The sequence below is a fragment of the Egretta garzetta genome, unplaced genomic scaffold (assembly GCF_000687185.1).
Source record: "Egretta garzetta isolate BGI_Z169 unplaced genomic scaffold, ASM68718v1 scaffold551, whole genome shotgun sequence".
NCBI classification, from domain to species: domain Eukaryota; kingdom Metazoa; phylum Chordata; class Aves; order Pelecaniformes; family Ardeidae; genus Egretta; species Egretta garzetta.
Window position 1 is genome coordinate 140,247 of NW_009258493.1, and position 16,303 is coordinate 156,549.

Here is a 16,303-nt window from a genome sequence, read left to right on the forward strand (position 1 = left end):
TTTCTTTGAAGAGACTCGAATTTCCCGAGCGGGTCTGGGTTAAGGGCAAGAGCCGCTACTGTATCATGACATCCCTGTGAAATGTCTTGTTCCCATCGTGCACTGATCATGAGTATTGTGTAAAGGATCTACCTGAGTGTGCAAGCAAGGAAAGAATCTACATGCTGCTATATGAGTACTTTTAGAACAAAAAAACCCAACTCCTAACCTAACGGGGAGGGGGGGAAGGAAAAACCCTTCTTTATTCTTACATTGTTGCTTTTACAGTGGTATTGCGCATGCAAACAGGAGCATTTTGTGTCTTCAAAAGAAAAAAAAGGAAAAAAACACATAAAAAAATAATAATCAAAAGAAAAAAAACCTTAACGAGAGATGGCTGTAAAAATTACACCCATGCACAAAGACCCGACACCACCCCGATACCGCAGTCGTGAGCTGGTGTTCCCTTATCAGGCCTGGGGACTGATAAGTTGGCTTTTTTTTGGGTTTTTATATTTTTTTTTTCTCCGTGTGCACAGTTCTAGTTTAGTTCTGGTCCATCGGGCGTTAAACTTGCAAAGGAGAGGGAGAAATAACGTGCCATTGATTTTTTATTTTTTATTTCTCACTTGAAGCTCTTCATCGCTGTACATTGGACCCCGCTAATGAGACATGTGTACGTACGTTTTTTTTTAGTGCAATCTCTTCTGTAGATCTTTGTTGACCAAATTGGTGGGTATTGTTACTTATTAATTTATATTTGTCTCATTTTGTATGTATGTGTATAGTGTGTTTGTACGTATGTGTGGTTTATAACCTGACCGACTGTGTCATGGGGCTCAGTGTGCCTGTAATTTAATCCCCTCCCCTTATTTTTATTTATTTTTGTACTGTGCTGATTAAATAAAAATGCACTGACCATCCATTACACGGCAGCGGGTCGTGGCGGAGTCTTTTCTGCAATCCCACACCTCTGACACCTCCTTCACGGCGCTGGGAAATTGGATTTGCCTTTGACGAAAGAGGGGTTTAACGCAGTGGCGGGTCTAATCGCGTTACGGGCGCCGGGGTCGCCCCTTCGCTGGGGGCTGGCGGGGCCCTGCGAGGCGTCGTGGGGTGAGGAGGAGCATCGCCCCCGGCGTGAGAGGTGAAAAAAAAATAAATCGGGTTATTGGGATGCCGAAACTCCACATTCCCTCCATCCCGCGTGAGCATCGCCTTCCCCGAGCCACCGCGCCGGTGAGAAACTGGCACCGCCACAGTGGGATGCAACTAATTGTTTGGTTTTTTTTTTTTAATTTATTGCTGTGAATTATGTAAACAAGAACCCAGGTCCATTATAGTAAGGCTTTTTTTTTTCTGCTCTTTTACACATTAAAATATCAGCGATTAAAAAAGAAAAAGGGGTTCATTGCATTCTCGCCCCAGGCTGAAAATCGAGACTCAATTTAGAAATAGTTAATTTATGGGAAAGCCCAGGAATAGATATATTTTATATATTTTTTATATATATATATAAAACCAGCGCAGGAACAGATAATGTATTCTATAAAGACACGTTTCATCACATACAATATTGCCATCTTGTAGGATTAGAAATTTCCTCAACCTGCGATTTATTGCCATCCGCCGTGATTCGATGCAACCATTTTGCTGGGGGGATCGCGTATAAAAGTGCTGATTACCGCTGCTGCCTGGCCTGCGGGTTAGTGCTGCTGGGGGGACGTTTGGAGGAGCAGATACAAAAAGCGAGAAGTGCAAATAGAAAGGCACAGCAACAACGAGGATTTTCTTTTTTTTCTTCCTTCTGGTGCTTCCCTGGGCAGATGCAGATGGGAGCTGGGGTCTCCCATGGCTTTGGTGCTGGCATTGCTGCCGCTGAGGAGGCGATGCCGGGATTAAGTGAGGAGGTGGAAGGGTCCTCGGTGGGCCCGAGCTGCCCTGTGTGTGCGCTTGGCAAAGTCAGGAGCTGGTGCTGGGGTGGGACGGCGCCTCCAGGCTCCCGATGGCCCCGGTGGTGGCGGGCGACTCGTGTTTGCCGGTCTCTGGAAGAGCTGCTTCTGCCCGAGGCCTTGGGGCAGACCCGATGCACAGAGCCCTCTGGCGCAGGAGCCACTTACTGGGAGCGGGCGCTGGTGGCTGGGACGCAGAGCTGAGATGCTGGTCCCAGGGTGGGGACCACGTGAACGGGAGGGCTCTGGCGTGGGGCCTCCCCAGCAAAGAGCAAAGGAAGGATTAAGCTTGTCCCACTAAAATAAGGATCTAGAGCTTCTCTGCACTCGAGGTACCCCTTAGCCCAGGGGCTCGGAGCCAGTGGTCAGGTACGAGCGCTGCAGCACACTGTCCCTATGCCCCGTGTCCATGGCATGGCTTTGGGAAGCTTTTCAGTAACGGGTCGTTAGGTGAAGGAGCCTCCTCCAGGCTTTCCATGCTCAATTAAACACGTGCTCCCTGTTTGCCAGCTGGGCTGGGAACCCCCAAGATGGGGTCACCACGCAGGACGCCCCCCCCACGTCCAACAGGCTGGAAATCCTGACCTGACCAGCAGTGCCAGGACTTGGTACAGATAATCCCCGCAGCCCTGCAATGCACGTGGCCTCTGCTCAGCAACCGCAGCGGCAGCCCCATACACGGCGGCAATAAAGGGCTTGTTAGTCCATATGGCCCTCCCATAAACACTGAGTTCAAGGTTATCTGAGCCGGGCAGATGTGGGCGCCGCACGGCGGGGAAACGTGATGCCAGCAGACAAGCCAAGGTGATGCACAACGCCCCAGCATCCAACCCCTGCGTCTGGGAGGATCCAGGAAAACACTTGGAAGGGAACAGCCTGGATGTTTGCAGTCGGATCTGCGCCGCTGCCCCTGGCCTGGCGCGGACGGACGTGCCCGGAGTTGCTGTTGAATAGTGCAAAGCGAGGGAGCCGCAGCCTCAGCCCCCCCCCGAGCTCCACGTGTTTTGAGAATAACCCACCGGCAGCTGCGGGGCCTTTTAGCCCTCCCTGAACTGGGACTAACGTGAAGCCACATGGGTCATCTAAAAATTCAGCAAGGTCACTTGGTCCAAATAGGAACCCACCGGATTTTTAGGTGCCCAGAGAGGGTAATTAAGGCAAAAGCAATGCAGGATTAAAAAAAAATAAAACCTCTGCACTGTGAATCCCTCTCTCCTTTCTGCTGGTGGAGCTGTCTCCAACCAAGGTGCCTCCAGGCAGGAAAGCAGCAAGTTCAGAGGCGCGTGTCCATGTACCGTCCCAACTCTGTGCGTGCCAGCAGGGCTGGAAGAGTGCGGAGAGTCTCGCCGGTGCGGGAAGCCAGCCCTCCTTTCCAAACCTGGCACCGGTTCCATCGGGATTTGGTTTTACAGGACCAGACGCCCTGAGCCAGGGATCTTTGGTTCCTCCGGTGGAGGCTGCATGATATTGCAAAAATGAAACACAAAAAAAAGAACCACAGAAGGGAATAGTGGAGACAGTTTAAGAAATCAACGTGGGAAAGGGAGGAAAGGGTGTAAGTACCTATAAATGCTTTTTTTTTGACTAATTCAGAAGCACTTTCCTGATATTCTGGCCTGTTCTGTAAGATGGATACAGGTCACTGGCTATTTTAAGCCTTCATTGCATGTGGTGGTAAAACCCTCTCCTGAATTTGGGTTTGCTAAACCTCTAGCTTTAGAGATCTTTTTAGGCGCATGACCAAGTCACAGCTGAGCATCTCTAAATCAACCCCCCTGAAAAGTCCAAGGCACGGGGAGGGCGATCAAAGCCCCAGTCCGTCCTTCCTCCGCCCTCCGCTCGCTCGCTCTCCGGGCTTGCTGTGCCAAGCGGAGGGGGATGCTAATTCCCCGGCACGCAGAGGATGAAACCGGAACGATGCTTGGTGAAATCCGGTTGGGATTGGTTAATCTTGGTTTCCACGGAGACGGTGCATTTCCGCCCATGCAGGCTGCACTGGACTGGGTTGGTGACGCTGACTTGCAGAGCGCGTTTCTCACTGCAAAGGCAAAAGGGAAAAGAAAAGTCAGGCAGGATGGGATGTGCCCGGCATCGTTGTGCAGACCTCGGCGCAAGGCACCGGTGTTTTTGGGTGAGGATGCATCCTGCATCAAACTGAGCACAATGTGTTAAGCCAAGCCTTAGCTCTAAGTCCGGCTTTCAGGCTCCCGCCTGTGAAGGTCCCACACACAGGGAAATGTGCACGCAGGGATTTCAGCAGCAGGCTTGGTGCCGGTGGGGGAATATCGCTTCACGGGCAAAGCAAAGTCCAGGTTGCAAAAGGACTGGGGTTTGCTGCCAGCTCGGCTACCCGCTCGCCAAATGACCTCGTGAGCGATCACTCCTATCTCTGTAATTAAAATAATGATGATGACATCCCTTGTTCTGAGCTCAGAGATTAAAATACAGCACGAAATAGCTAAACGAATCACAGGTAGGGCTGGGGTTTTTGTTGTTTTTTTTTTAATTCCCTCTCCAGGCAGACAGACAGACAGACCGACCGACCATGCAGCCTCCTGGGGTTGGAGCGCCCTGGATGGAGGCAGGGGCTGGGCTGGGCACAGGCACTGGGACAAAACTGTGTCACTGCAAACCATTCCCCAGCTTTTTAACCCCTTAACCCAGCTTCAGTGCTAAAAAAGATTCTCACAAATGAAATCAGGGGGTTCTGCCACCCAGATTGGTTTTGCTGTTTGGGTCACTGACAGCAGAGGACAGGAGGACAGCATGGCCTGATGCCTTTCCAGCTCAGCTCCAGCCAAGACGGGGTCAGGGATGGCTGGCAAGGGTGTCCCCCTTTGCTAAAGGCCATAAACCCCACTATTTTATATCACAAATAACTTTCCTTGGACTGGAAGGAGAGACAGGCCCGGCTGCTCCCTCAGGCTGGGACGGAGCCGTGGTGTGGCCAAGCTGATGTACAAGCTCCAGCTGTGAGCCCTTTGGACCAGCAAAGACCGGGTGGCCTGAGAGGAGAGGGAATTTGCAGGAGAAGTGTCTGCAGCAGACCCATGCCCCTCGAGCCACCGCCAGCCTGGGGAAGCGGGCAGACATACCCAGGGACTTGGCCTTTGGGAAATCCCTCCTGTGACCTCACCCGCACTTCAAATTCCTGAATTTCCAGCATTTCTTAGTTTAATATTGAGTGGTTTTAAGACTCAGTGGCATCGACTCTACCACCTCATCGACTCCACCGCCCCTCTTGATGCTCTAATACACCGAGGAGGATGTGCTGGGTTTCTGTTTTGCTGTGTTCAGCTTCCAGACCCGAGGTCTTGCCTTGCTTTAGCTGTTACAGTGTTTTCCCTGATGCAGCATAAAGTCCTTCACGCAGCACAGGCTTCATTTTCACTTTGTTGAGACTGTTCAGGACGCGTCACATCCCATAAGCTGCCTCTTTATGCTGCTTCCAACTAAGATGTTCCCCGCTTCCACAGGAATGAACGGGTGTTCGGTCGGAGGGGTACTGGCAGGGCAGCAGCATACAAAGCCCTCACGTTGTCACAGGTATTTAATACTTACTTACTCTTGCCTCAGTGAGTTGAGGCTAAAATCCCTGCTTAGTTTGCTATTTTTACTGTGTCTTAGCAGAATGAGCCGGGTACGCAGAGGAGCCGCTCAGAGATTCCTGCCAGCATGTGCTTGGAGAGAAAGTTTAGCATCAAGTGTCTGTAACAGGGGCAAGTGCTAAGGACTTCCCTTCTCCTCTCCCGCAACCCTCATCAAATTATAATAAGAAGATCGAAGTCTGTTGCTGTTAATTGTCAAACTCTGCTTTTGGCCCCTCACTCCCAGAAGGACCTGGAGGGGCTGGAGCGTGTCCAGAGAAGGGCAACGAAGCTGGGGAGGGGTCTGGAGCCCAAGGCTGCTGGGGAGCGGCTGGGGGAGCTGGGGGTGTTCAGCCTGGAGAAGAGGAGGCTGAGGGGAGCCCTCATCGTTCCCTACAACTGCCTGGCAGGAGGGGGGAGACAGGGGGGGTCGGGCTCTGCTCCCAGGGAACGGGCGATGGGACGAGGGGAAACGGCCTCAGGTTGTGCCAGGGCAGGTTTAGGTTGGACATTGGGAAAAATTCCTTCCCCGCAAGGGCTGTCAGGCACTGGAAGGGGCTGCCCAGGGAAGGGGTCGAGTCCCCATCCTGGGGGGGATTTAAAAGCCGGGCAGACATGGTGCTGAGAGACAGGGTTTGGTGGCGGGATGGCAGGGTTAGGGTAACAGTTGGGCTTGATGATCTTAAAGGGCTTTTCCAACCTAAAGGATTCTGTGATTCTGTGATTCTATGACCCTTTTGCACAGCAATAAGCAGCCCAAACCCACAGAGGGGAATGTCATTAACCTGAATTCTGACCACAAGCAGGACCCATGCCTGGAAATCAGAAGGTCCTTGATGTGTTTTGAGCCCTGTGGCTGTGGGACCTTCAGCAATAAGCTGAATCTCTCTAGGTCCTGGTTCTGCTGGAGTGAGGAGAAACAACTGAGCATATGTCTACATGAAGCAAATGCTGTCCTGGGATAGTGGGCTCTGGAGAAGATGCTGATTTACGCCCCACGTAATGTTGCCATTAAATAAAGGCTTCACTTCCAGATCCCACCATGACTGGACTCATTCACTCTTGATCACACGTTGCTTTTCTTCATGTGAGAAGAGGTTTCAGCCTCAAAACCTTTTGCTGGGGGAGGAAGACAGCTCTTGAATGGCATCCAAAGAGCAATCCACAGAGGGATTTGCAAGTCCACATAGGGATTACAAACCCTGTCCTTGGTCTTCCTCGCTAGGCAATGCAATGCTGAAGCCTGCCACCAGCTCCACAAGCAGCTCCATGTGCTGGGATCTCGAGTCTCTTGGATGCTGCTCCTGTGCCTGGTCAATCACCAACAAGGAAGAGGTTGGAAGAAATGTCAGTTCGGTTTCCAGTCCATCAGTCATGTCGGCATCATGCCTGTTGGTGCAGCCACAAAAAGGGGAGATGACAGCTGCTGGCTGCCCTGGAGTAAGATCGTTTCTTTGTTGACCGAAAGGGAGAAAACAGCTGCCTGCATCAGCCAATAAACTGGACTAGAAGACCTTCCAAATCTCACCGCTACAATGAGATTTTACCAAGTAGCACAGCTGGGGAGCTGCTTCCCCAAGTGGCTGCAGAATTTAGATCCCAAAGGAAGAGTCAGAGATGGAGAAGGTCCAGCAGAATCCTGGAAGTCCAACAATGTCTTTCACAGACAAGCACAACACACTGTGAAAACACCCTTTGGGGATCATTGGTGCTCTGAAAGACCCAAGCAAGGCACTGGTGGCAGCAAAGGCAGAGCCAAGTCCCACTTCCACTCAAACTTGGGCTAAAAAAAAGTTTTCACTGTATAACCCTGCCCCACCACGGTACTTTGCTCTTCTACCTCTCCATCTCAATAAGCTGATTCAGTCAGGAAAAGGTCGTTAAGCTGAAATTAAGGTGAAAGAAAGTTTACACTATTAAATTTCAAGCTTGGAAACACGCATCTATTCACCATCCATGCTTTAATTCCTTAAATATTTCAGTGATTGCTACTATTGAAGGAACATTTATGAATTTTCTAATTACTTATGAATAATATTTTGGCTTTCTGATGATTTAAAGGACCAACTGGGTTTCATATTAGAGGTGGAAGATCTTGTCGTTTAATGACTTAAGAGCAGACCTGAATGCGTTTATGACTATTCTGCAGCCGAAGACACAGTTGGAGTGCAGAGAGCGAAGTGACCTACCCAAGGTCACAGAAAACAGTGTCAGAATTAAGAGCTAAACCCAAATTCTCCAGCTTTAAAGATCTGTCTTTTAACTGCAGGTACAAATGCCAGTCTCTTCTTTCATCCTGTAGATCTACTTGATTCAAGGATCCTGCAGTGGTTCAGACCCGGTTTCTTATCAAGAGCAACTTCTCCGTTCAATGGGCAACGACTGCCTGCACGTTACGTCCTCAAAGGGCAGTTAGAAAGTTCTTGCTGCCTGGAGAAGACCGTTGCCCTCATCCTTTTGCTTTCATCCCCCTCGTACTTACTGCATCCCAGCAGTTGACTGGTCCCAGTAAGGCTGACCCTTCCTACAGGCTGCAGAGGAGAATTTGTTCCAGACATCAGCCTCTACTTTAGTAAGTCCTTAACAGGCTTCCGAGACACTTCTACCATCTCTCTTGTACAGACACATGTTTAGGAGACCACCTATATGACGTCAGCGCTCATGTAGGGACCAAGCACAACTCTGCCCACAACCAGCCCCGTCTGATGGCAGGTTTGGCTCTTCACCAAGCCCCGACGTAACCTGCACACCGACAGAAGTCAAGTCAATTAGGACAAAATGATGGATGCTGCTGCTGGGCATCTTCTGGGAAATAAAATTACTTATTTTTAAACAGTGATTCCATTAGAAGAGACAGCGAGATGCAAGCGCTGGCTGATACTTTGCCAGACCCCCGCATCCAGGCGTGAAACTGCCTGGAAAAGCGTAAAGGAAAAAAAGGGAGCTTCTGTGGGAAAGTCAGGATCAACCCCAGCGGTGCTGCAGTCCTGCCAGGGAGCCACATGATAATTTCTGTATATAATAAACCACATGATAATTATTTCTGTATATAATGGACACCAGGGTGTTGGTGTTTTCTGAAAACACAGGTCTTTTTATATAACTGCAAACAATATTTTTGGGTGGAAACAGCCTCTCTCGACATCCTGGTGGTACAAGCCACAGCCACCACTCTCAGCTGGTTGTGTAGGCAGGGACTCCTCTTTGCTCTTTGGATTTCATGGCCCAGTGAATTCTGCAGAACTGGGTGACGACTTCTTCATCTGCTCCAACCCCCCCGCAGTATGCAAACTGCCTGTACCAGCTCCCTTTGCTCATCTATTGACTCGCACTCATTAGAGGATTTAATGGCAAATAGTTGTGGTGATGGCTCTGGGTGCAAGCGTCACCTGAACAAGTGGTGTCTGCATACACGGGAGAACCAGCTCACAGAGCAAGAGCATCGTTAGAAATATGGCGTGAGCTGATGAGACACCCAGGTAAACGCTGGCAAAAGGGAAACCAGCAGAGAAGGGATGACTCCAAGTGGAAGCAGGCTACTGGCCCATGAAATATTAGAGTTTTGACTGAGCATTTAATCTAGGACCTCAGGGAAAACACAAGCCAAGCAGCGCATAAATGGCCACAGACATCTGTCAGCACTGTTGATAATACAAAAGCATCTATGTCGCCAATAAGTGGTGGGAAGTAAAACAGTGAAGAGAAAGAGTAGAGAAAGATCAGAGGGAGCTTCTGTGCGGACAGCGGTGTAAGATTAGAAAGGTAAATAAATGTTAAACGTACGAGACGCCTAAGAGTAAACACAGGTGACCTGGAATGCCTTGCAAGGAGCTGTAACAGGCATGAAAATACAGCAACGCACCCGCCGGTGAGATTCCCCGTTTGTAGCTGTGAGATCCATCAGGAAGCATGGCGGGTTGCAGAGACCCGGGAGCACGCTGTGCCCCAGGACAGTGGCACCTGACCACGGTCTGGGGTACTCCAGGAATGCAGCCCCATCGCTCACAGGGCTGGGAAGATGGGAGGAATGGGCAGTTTATGCAGATTTTTTTTCCAGGGTCTCTAAATGAGGTGCTGCCTGCCTATGGACAGGGCTAATGCAATCACGGAGCAGGAAATAAGTTCTTTTTAGGAAGGAAAATTTGGATAGAAGATGGTAAAGCCGAGTACAATAAGTGTCTGATTTTGACGACAACAAACCAGAGGGATTTAAATGAAGGTAAGCATGCAACACAGTGTGAAACGAGGGCTCAGCAGCAATAAACCAAATGGGATGTATTCCGGAGGGTTTTTTTTTTTTAAATGATCAAATCTTTCTAGAGTTTAGCTCAAGGCCTCTTTCTGGAAAGGCGGGCATCTCTGTTGGTTAAGGTGTCAAGAGAGCGTGCAGCTGCAAATAAGATGTTAGGAAGCACTAAGAGCAGGATGGAAAATACTGAAAAAATTGTAACACCTTATATAAGTCAGTGCTGCAGTCTCATCTGGATACCGGCTGCAGCCTTTGACAGGGTTCAGCATTGAAAAAAAAATATTAAAAGGCTCACAGATGAAGGCAGGCTACAAAAAAGAAACCAAAAAAGCAGCAGCTATATTCTGCATGAAGAAAAGACGTAAGAAGTGGAGAGAGAAACTGGAGAGGTCTAAAAAAAGGCAGCTTTCAAGGCTCTGCTTCCTCACAACAGCCAAAGAGACAAACAGTAACAGTGAGGATTTCAAGGTGGGTTAAAATAGCTTCCCAGGCAATGTGGAATCTCGCTGCTGTGGATCACTCCAGGCTGCGGCGCTCACTGCTACTGGGTGGCACAGAGGTGAGAAAAAACCAAGCAGGCTCTAAAATGACACTGGCTATAACATAGATAATAAATATTTACATATCTGAGTTACAACGGGTGTCATTTATTAGAAAAGGTATCTTCTGCATGAGGGTTTAAAGCACATGGGCTGGGCAGGCTGCATATTTTGCGGGGGAGGGTTGGGGGGAGATAGAGCTCGTCTGACCGCTTGTGGTTTTCTGCAACTTGCAGGACGAGGATACTGGGGATATTCAGGCCCAAAGGAAAAGTTATAGTTCTCACTGTAAAAATCAACGCCACAATAGCTTAAATGGAGACAAAAATAGGAACGTCTAGTCTCTCAACACATACAAGCGTGAAACCTGCACTGAAACCTTGTGTGCATTTTCTATCACCCCAGCTGTGACCTCTCAGCTTTGCGTGAGGAGCTAAGCGCCATGCCGGGAGAGCTGTGCTGTGCACGGGACTGGCATGGTCCACGCCAGCGGGGTCTGGCTACAAACAGAAACATCCCCTGCTTTGGGGAGCTGGGGCAAGTGCTGTCCCTGGGGGAGCCACAGCATGAAGGACATCGCATGTAAATAATCCACGGGTGGATATTTCATTCCAGGGAGAGAGATGAACTGCTGCGAGCATTCACAGCCCGCGGGCTGCCAGCGCTCCCGCACACTTCATCTTCTCTGTTCTCCCACTGCCTCTTGGGAGGGGCAGCAACATTTGAAGTGCGCGCAGCTTCAAAGCACCAGGTCCCACTTGCAGAAGATATTTACACACCCGGAGCATAAATTTCCCTAAGTAAGACTCAGATGATTCTGACAGCATCACCCCTGTGACTCCTTGGCACACTTCATCCTTCTTTGCTCTGCTCAAAAGCCCTGCCATCAGAGGGAGAAAACATCTTTTCCCATCCAGCTCTTATTAAAAGACCCTGGCTCATGTAGCTACAGGGTAAAAGCAATGATTTACCATCCTGTGTACCCAAGAAAATAATCTCATGTCCTCTTTGCCCCTTGCACTGGCTGCTGGACTCTGTTAGCACCGCCAAAGGAAATCCCCCTCCGTCCAGTGGTCCCTTTTTAGTGCAGGCCTGCAGCTGCAGCTGGCAGCACTCTTCATCCCATGGGTTTGGTTACCAAGAAGCCCAGGGTGAGGAGATTAACCAGGACCCATTTTCAGGTGCAGCTCACTCTGCTCATAACTCAAGAGCAGCTGGATCAGCAGGGGACGATCGCGCGTGGTAGGTAGCGTGCCACTCATTCAGCGTGGGCTGCATTGCTCGCACGTGCACCAAAGGGACACGACAACATCCTAAACCACAATGGGCTTTCAAAATCTGCCTTGTGAAAGCCTCTCTGAGGTCTCGCACAGCGAAAGCATGAGACAAACAGGATGTTTGCTCAAACCATTACTTGCTTTTTAGAGACGTAGGGTTGTTTGCGTTTTAGAGCTCTTCTATATCGTGCAGTCTTAGCGGAGATTAGACCGAAGCTATAGAAAAGAGAGACTACAAAGAAGTCAGACACGAATAAAGGAGATCTCAAGGCAGGATCAAAAGGCAAATTTCCATAGTCGAAGGTCAGAACAAGTCCTCCAGGCATTTTAACGCCAAGAAAGGTCCAGCTGAGTTAAACACGGCTCTGGAAGGTCCTTTCTCACCATACGATTTTTTTTTTGGCCTTCAAAACCAGCAAATGTTTACAGCGTGTTTCTAACACAGTTTTGTACCTTGTGGTCTATGTTCAGGCAAAACACCTCAGAAGCTGGAAGAAGCGGCTTTTCCAAAGCAATTTTTTAATCTGCAAGAGAAGGACCCAGGCTACAAACTGCAATCCCACGTCGTTCCACTGAAAACGCAACCACTCCACTTAAAAAGAGGCTTTCAATCTTTTCTGGCTCAGGCTTGAACATGTGTCATTCTTCTCTGCAGCTCACACTGACATCCATTTACCAGTGCAAACCACAGAGCTGCTCGCCTTCGGTTTTGGGAACCATACAGTACTACGTATTACGAAATCATGCTAGCGAGTTGCGTCAGCAACTCTATTTTTTGCCCTTTTAATGAGAAACAAAATTCGTTAATAGCTGTATATTCCCAGTGACAAGCGTTACATATGTCCAATAGCACACAGCAAGGCAAAAGCAATGGCAGCTATTAATACTCTGGTCTGCTGGCGTCTGGCTGGTGCACCGAGACGGTTCCTTTTATTCATGTCTGAACCATTAAAGCCACTTTCCTAAGAAGACAGCAGCTGCCACAACACTGATGTGCTTTCTTCATGATGTGTCTGTGGTAGATCCAGGTATAGTCCTTCCCCTCCAGCTCTCTCAGTCCTAAAATTCATTTGTTCCTACTTGAACCCAAGGTCAGGCGGTCTCAGAGCAGTGCCGGCGAGCTGCGGTTTGTTCTTCATTTATTTAGTAACTGGGGCATTTGTGCATCCATCCTCACTAGCCAGAGAGCGCTTTCCGGAAAGTCAGTGAGCTGTAAAATATTTCTGTCTCTTCCAAGCAAAACCGTTTGGTTCACATGCTTCTGGGCAAAGGAGGATCCCCAGGGGGACGGGGCAGGGGCTGCTCCTCCCCTCTCCAGGGCTGTTTGCCTTCATTGGGAACTTGGGGTAACAGCCAGGTTTCAAAGAAAGACCTAAGCAGCTAAAAAGCAAATTAATAGGGGTCAGGTCACAGTGAAACAGCTTCACTACCCATGGGGACTGCATCCCAAAGCTCATTTTATGGTGGGAAAGCCCTAAGACATGGTTTTGAGACTTCACTTTGCAAGCACTCTGCGTTGCATACCCTAACATCCCCCTTCCTCCATCCCGGGGAAGTTTGATCGAAATAAAAAGCAAACATAATTATCCTGTATCACATGAAATTCAAGGAAGGGATCAAAACCCAACAGAAGCTTCATCGTCCAGCAGGACTGGGACAAACGCTCATCCGCTCAACTCCCAAACTCCAGCCCTAACACAACCACCCGCTCCAAGCTAAAGGCAGTGGACTTTGGGGTGGGAGAGATGCACTTCAGGCACCTCAGCTCAGCTATAAACTGTACCCCGATCTCGTCACCACACTTGGGCTATTAATCCCCTCCCTGAACAAGAATTCATTTACACACTTCAAATGGAGAAGTCTCGGTCTTTTTTTTTCTCTCCTGGTGTCATCAGCATTCGATGACTGATGTAATTTATCCCTTACGAAGCACTCGCAAAAGCTGGTCAACAGTTTTCTGGATGAAAAACGTGCGTTCAGTAGGGTATTTCCCAGGAAATCTCATCAACAAAGCAGCTTTCAAAAAAAAAAAAGCGCACGCAGTGCATTAAATATTTTATTCCTTCCAGCAGGCAAAATGAAAAATTTCCAAACCCCTGAGTGGAGGTGGAGAAGGCAGTTCCCAGCCACCACTGGAGTGCCACGACAGCACCCACCTACCAGAGCTGTGCCTAAATAGATGGGTCTAACAGATCTAACACCCTAACAGGAGGCACCCCGGCATGCCGCATGCCCAGCTCGAGTGCTTGGGACTGCGGGGAAGCTCTAAAAGCCACAGACTGCTCCTTTTCCCTCCCCTGCTCACCACGTGCAGTTTGATATTGTAAGAATTAAATCCCCTGCAAAATTCAGTGTATTTTGCATTCTCTCTACAGCTAAAATTCTAAGTTTTGCATCAAGTCTGCAGCACGCTGAATATTTACAGACTGGCGATAAGCAACCGTGTGGAGGAAAGTGAAAGGATGGGGAGAGCTGGGCATGATAGGTGTGGGGTTTGTGGTACCCGGCTGGCGTGGGATCACGGTGGCAGGAGGGAAGGTGCCCACGTCATTTCCATCCGCCCAAACGCCCGTGAGGTTTCAGCAATAACACGAGAAGAAATGCGTCATCTGGGGCTACCCCAGCAGCACCTGCCTCTGCAAGGAGCGCAAAGCAGTTCTGGTGCAGAATTATGAAATGATTGATCTCATTAGGTAAGAAACGATTTCTACGGCTGCGTAACATCCTCAGCGCCGTGGTCTGCCCTGCCTACGTGCGTGGCTCTGGTGTGCTGTGTGGCTCAGTTTACATCCTACTTATTTTTGAATAAACAGTAATTTAGTTGCTGAAGATGATGGTTACACACGTTATCATCCGGCGACGCGTGCCGCTTGGCTTCATCTACGCAAACCGACACAGTTCTCAACATCAACAGCTTTCCTGGGGTGCAGCACCAATATATAAACTACAGCTCCTTCTGTAGCCTCCAATTAGTCACATTTTCTCAGCTATTCTGAGTCCTGGCAAAGCTTTTGAGAGTCAGTTCTCATCCGGCTTTCTGCTTTAGTAGGAGCAAACGTGGCCACAAGACACTGGAGCGTTACATATTTTATAAAAACCACTACGCCAAAAATATGATTCAAAGTCCTTGGCTGGAGACAGAGTAAAAGCAGAACATCAGCTCGTTCACAGGGTTATGCCAAGAATCCTACATTACAAATGCACCAGCACATAAATAAAATAAGACCACTTAGGAAGATGAGTGCAGACTTGCTTCCCATTTAGGACATCATGGACCTCGATTCCCGGGCAGGCTGAGAAGCGGCAAAAGTCTTTCCTTACATTTTCTTCTCAGCTGTCGTCCTCACCCCCACCCATCCAGTGGGCTGAATTCACTGGACCCACATTTGTTGGGGCATAGGCAGCCCACATTTGCAATGTCCCTCCTGATAGGATGCTCTTGGCCTGGTTAGCAGGTGCTGATAAAACTCTGCTGGCTGAATTTTTGAAGCTTAAGGAAGGAAGAAATTGAGAAAAAAAGCCAAACCCAACCTTTCAAAGGGAATCCAGCACGTTTCAGTTGCCTGGGATGTATTTATTCAACACCTGCAAGAACATGAGGTACAGGGAGCTGACGGCGAGGACAAGTATGGTATTATTCAACTGTTTACCACTCAAATTTACAAGGGGGACAACAATTCTTTAGTGTCAAACAGTGGTCGAAACAGCTGTCGGGTGCATTACATTGGAAAATGATGCCACAGTGAAGTGCTGCTGTTGTCCCATCGTTTCCCTTCGATACACATCCCATAGTCATCCCCATGGACGAGCAACTCTACCTTCCCCACTGGTACATGCAGGGCTGTGAATTAAAAAGGTATTTATTATTGTGAATTAAATAGGTGTAGAGTCTGGTAGAGGTCCAAAGTCACAAAACGGGGGAAACTGCCATTGAGCTTCATAAAAATCCCCTAAAATTATTATTTAAAAAAATCGCAAGTGTGCACGCTTTTGAAGATCTCTCCTCCTTTTTGTCTGTTTTTTTTTAATCAGTCTTTGGGATTGACTGTGAGAGTGAAACAGCCAGGAAGCCAACACAGATAAGCAGGAGGGCGATTTGCTAAGGCAAAGCAACAAGCTCAGCTTCTGCTGGCACTGACGGCTGTGATGCCACCAGAGCCGGGGGTTCACCGCCACGAGGGCGAGGGCACAAGGGCTCTCCCCACGTCATCGCATCCCACCACCGACTCCAAAAGCTTCGGTTCAATAATGCCTCCGCGGGGTGGCCGTGCCAAGGACCTGGCTGTCATTGTCCCCAGCCGTCCTGGCTGCGCTCCCGCCCTGCAGCCCATGAAATGCCGAGCTGCTGCGCAGGCAAACAGCTCAGCTCCATTATATTCCACACACATCGCTGCTGAGCTCATTAAAGCCAGAGCCGGGAATTTAATGGGAGGGCTCTGACATCCCGGGGAACATCCACCGCCAGGTGCACTCGCTTGGCATTGCACCACGGCTTCGGCACGGGCATAATTCACCCGGCTCCCTTTGAACGAGTGTGTGACAGCTCCTGTGTGTGTGCAGGGAGGGGGTGATGGCGAACGACTGCTTTTAGCACTCCAGCTCTCAGTCACTATAGCAACCTGGATATTCATCATCCCATCTGATGCTTCATTTCTGCCAGCCAACCAGGGGCTGATGCAGAGCAATGAGAGATGGGTTCATTTACTGCCTCCTATGATTG

The 16,303-nt window shown here is 49.3% G+C and overlaps 2 protein-coding genes across 3 annotated transcripts in view; one reads left to right on the forward strand and one right to left on the reverse strand.

Annotated features, from left to right (window-relative positions):
- CDK5R1 (cyclin dependent kinase 5 regulatory subunit 1) overlaps nucleotides 1–2,885 on the forward strand; it is a 7,183-nt gene extending 4,298 nt beyond the window's left edge. The window contains exon 3 of the mRNA XM_009645585.1: nucleotides 2,785–2,885. Coding sequence (XP_009643880.1) covers nucleotides 2,785–2,885 — 101 coding nt within the window. The remainder of the gene's footprint in view (nucleotides 1–2,784) is intronic.
- Nucleotides 2,886–3,748: 863 nt separating this feature from the next.
- MYO1D (myosin ID) overlaps nucleotides 3,749–16,303 on the reverse strand; it is a 163,731-nt gene continuing 151,176 nt past the window's right edge. The window contains exon 22 of one of the 2 annotated variants that reach the window (XM_009645483.2): nucleotides 3,749–3,969. In XM_009645483.2, coding sequence (XP_009643778.1) covers nucleotides 3,813–3,969 — 157 coding nt within the window. In that variant the 3' untranslated portion in view covers nucleotides 3,749–3,812. The remainder of the gene's footprint in view (nucleotides 3,970–16,303) is intronic. The other variant, XM_035901265.1, reaches the window with a different exon arrangement.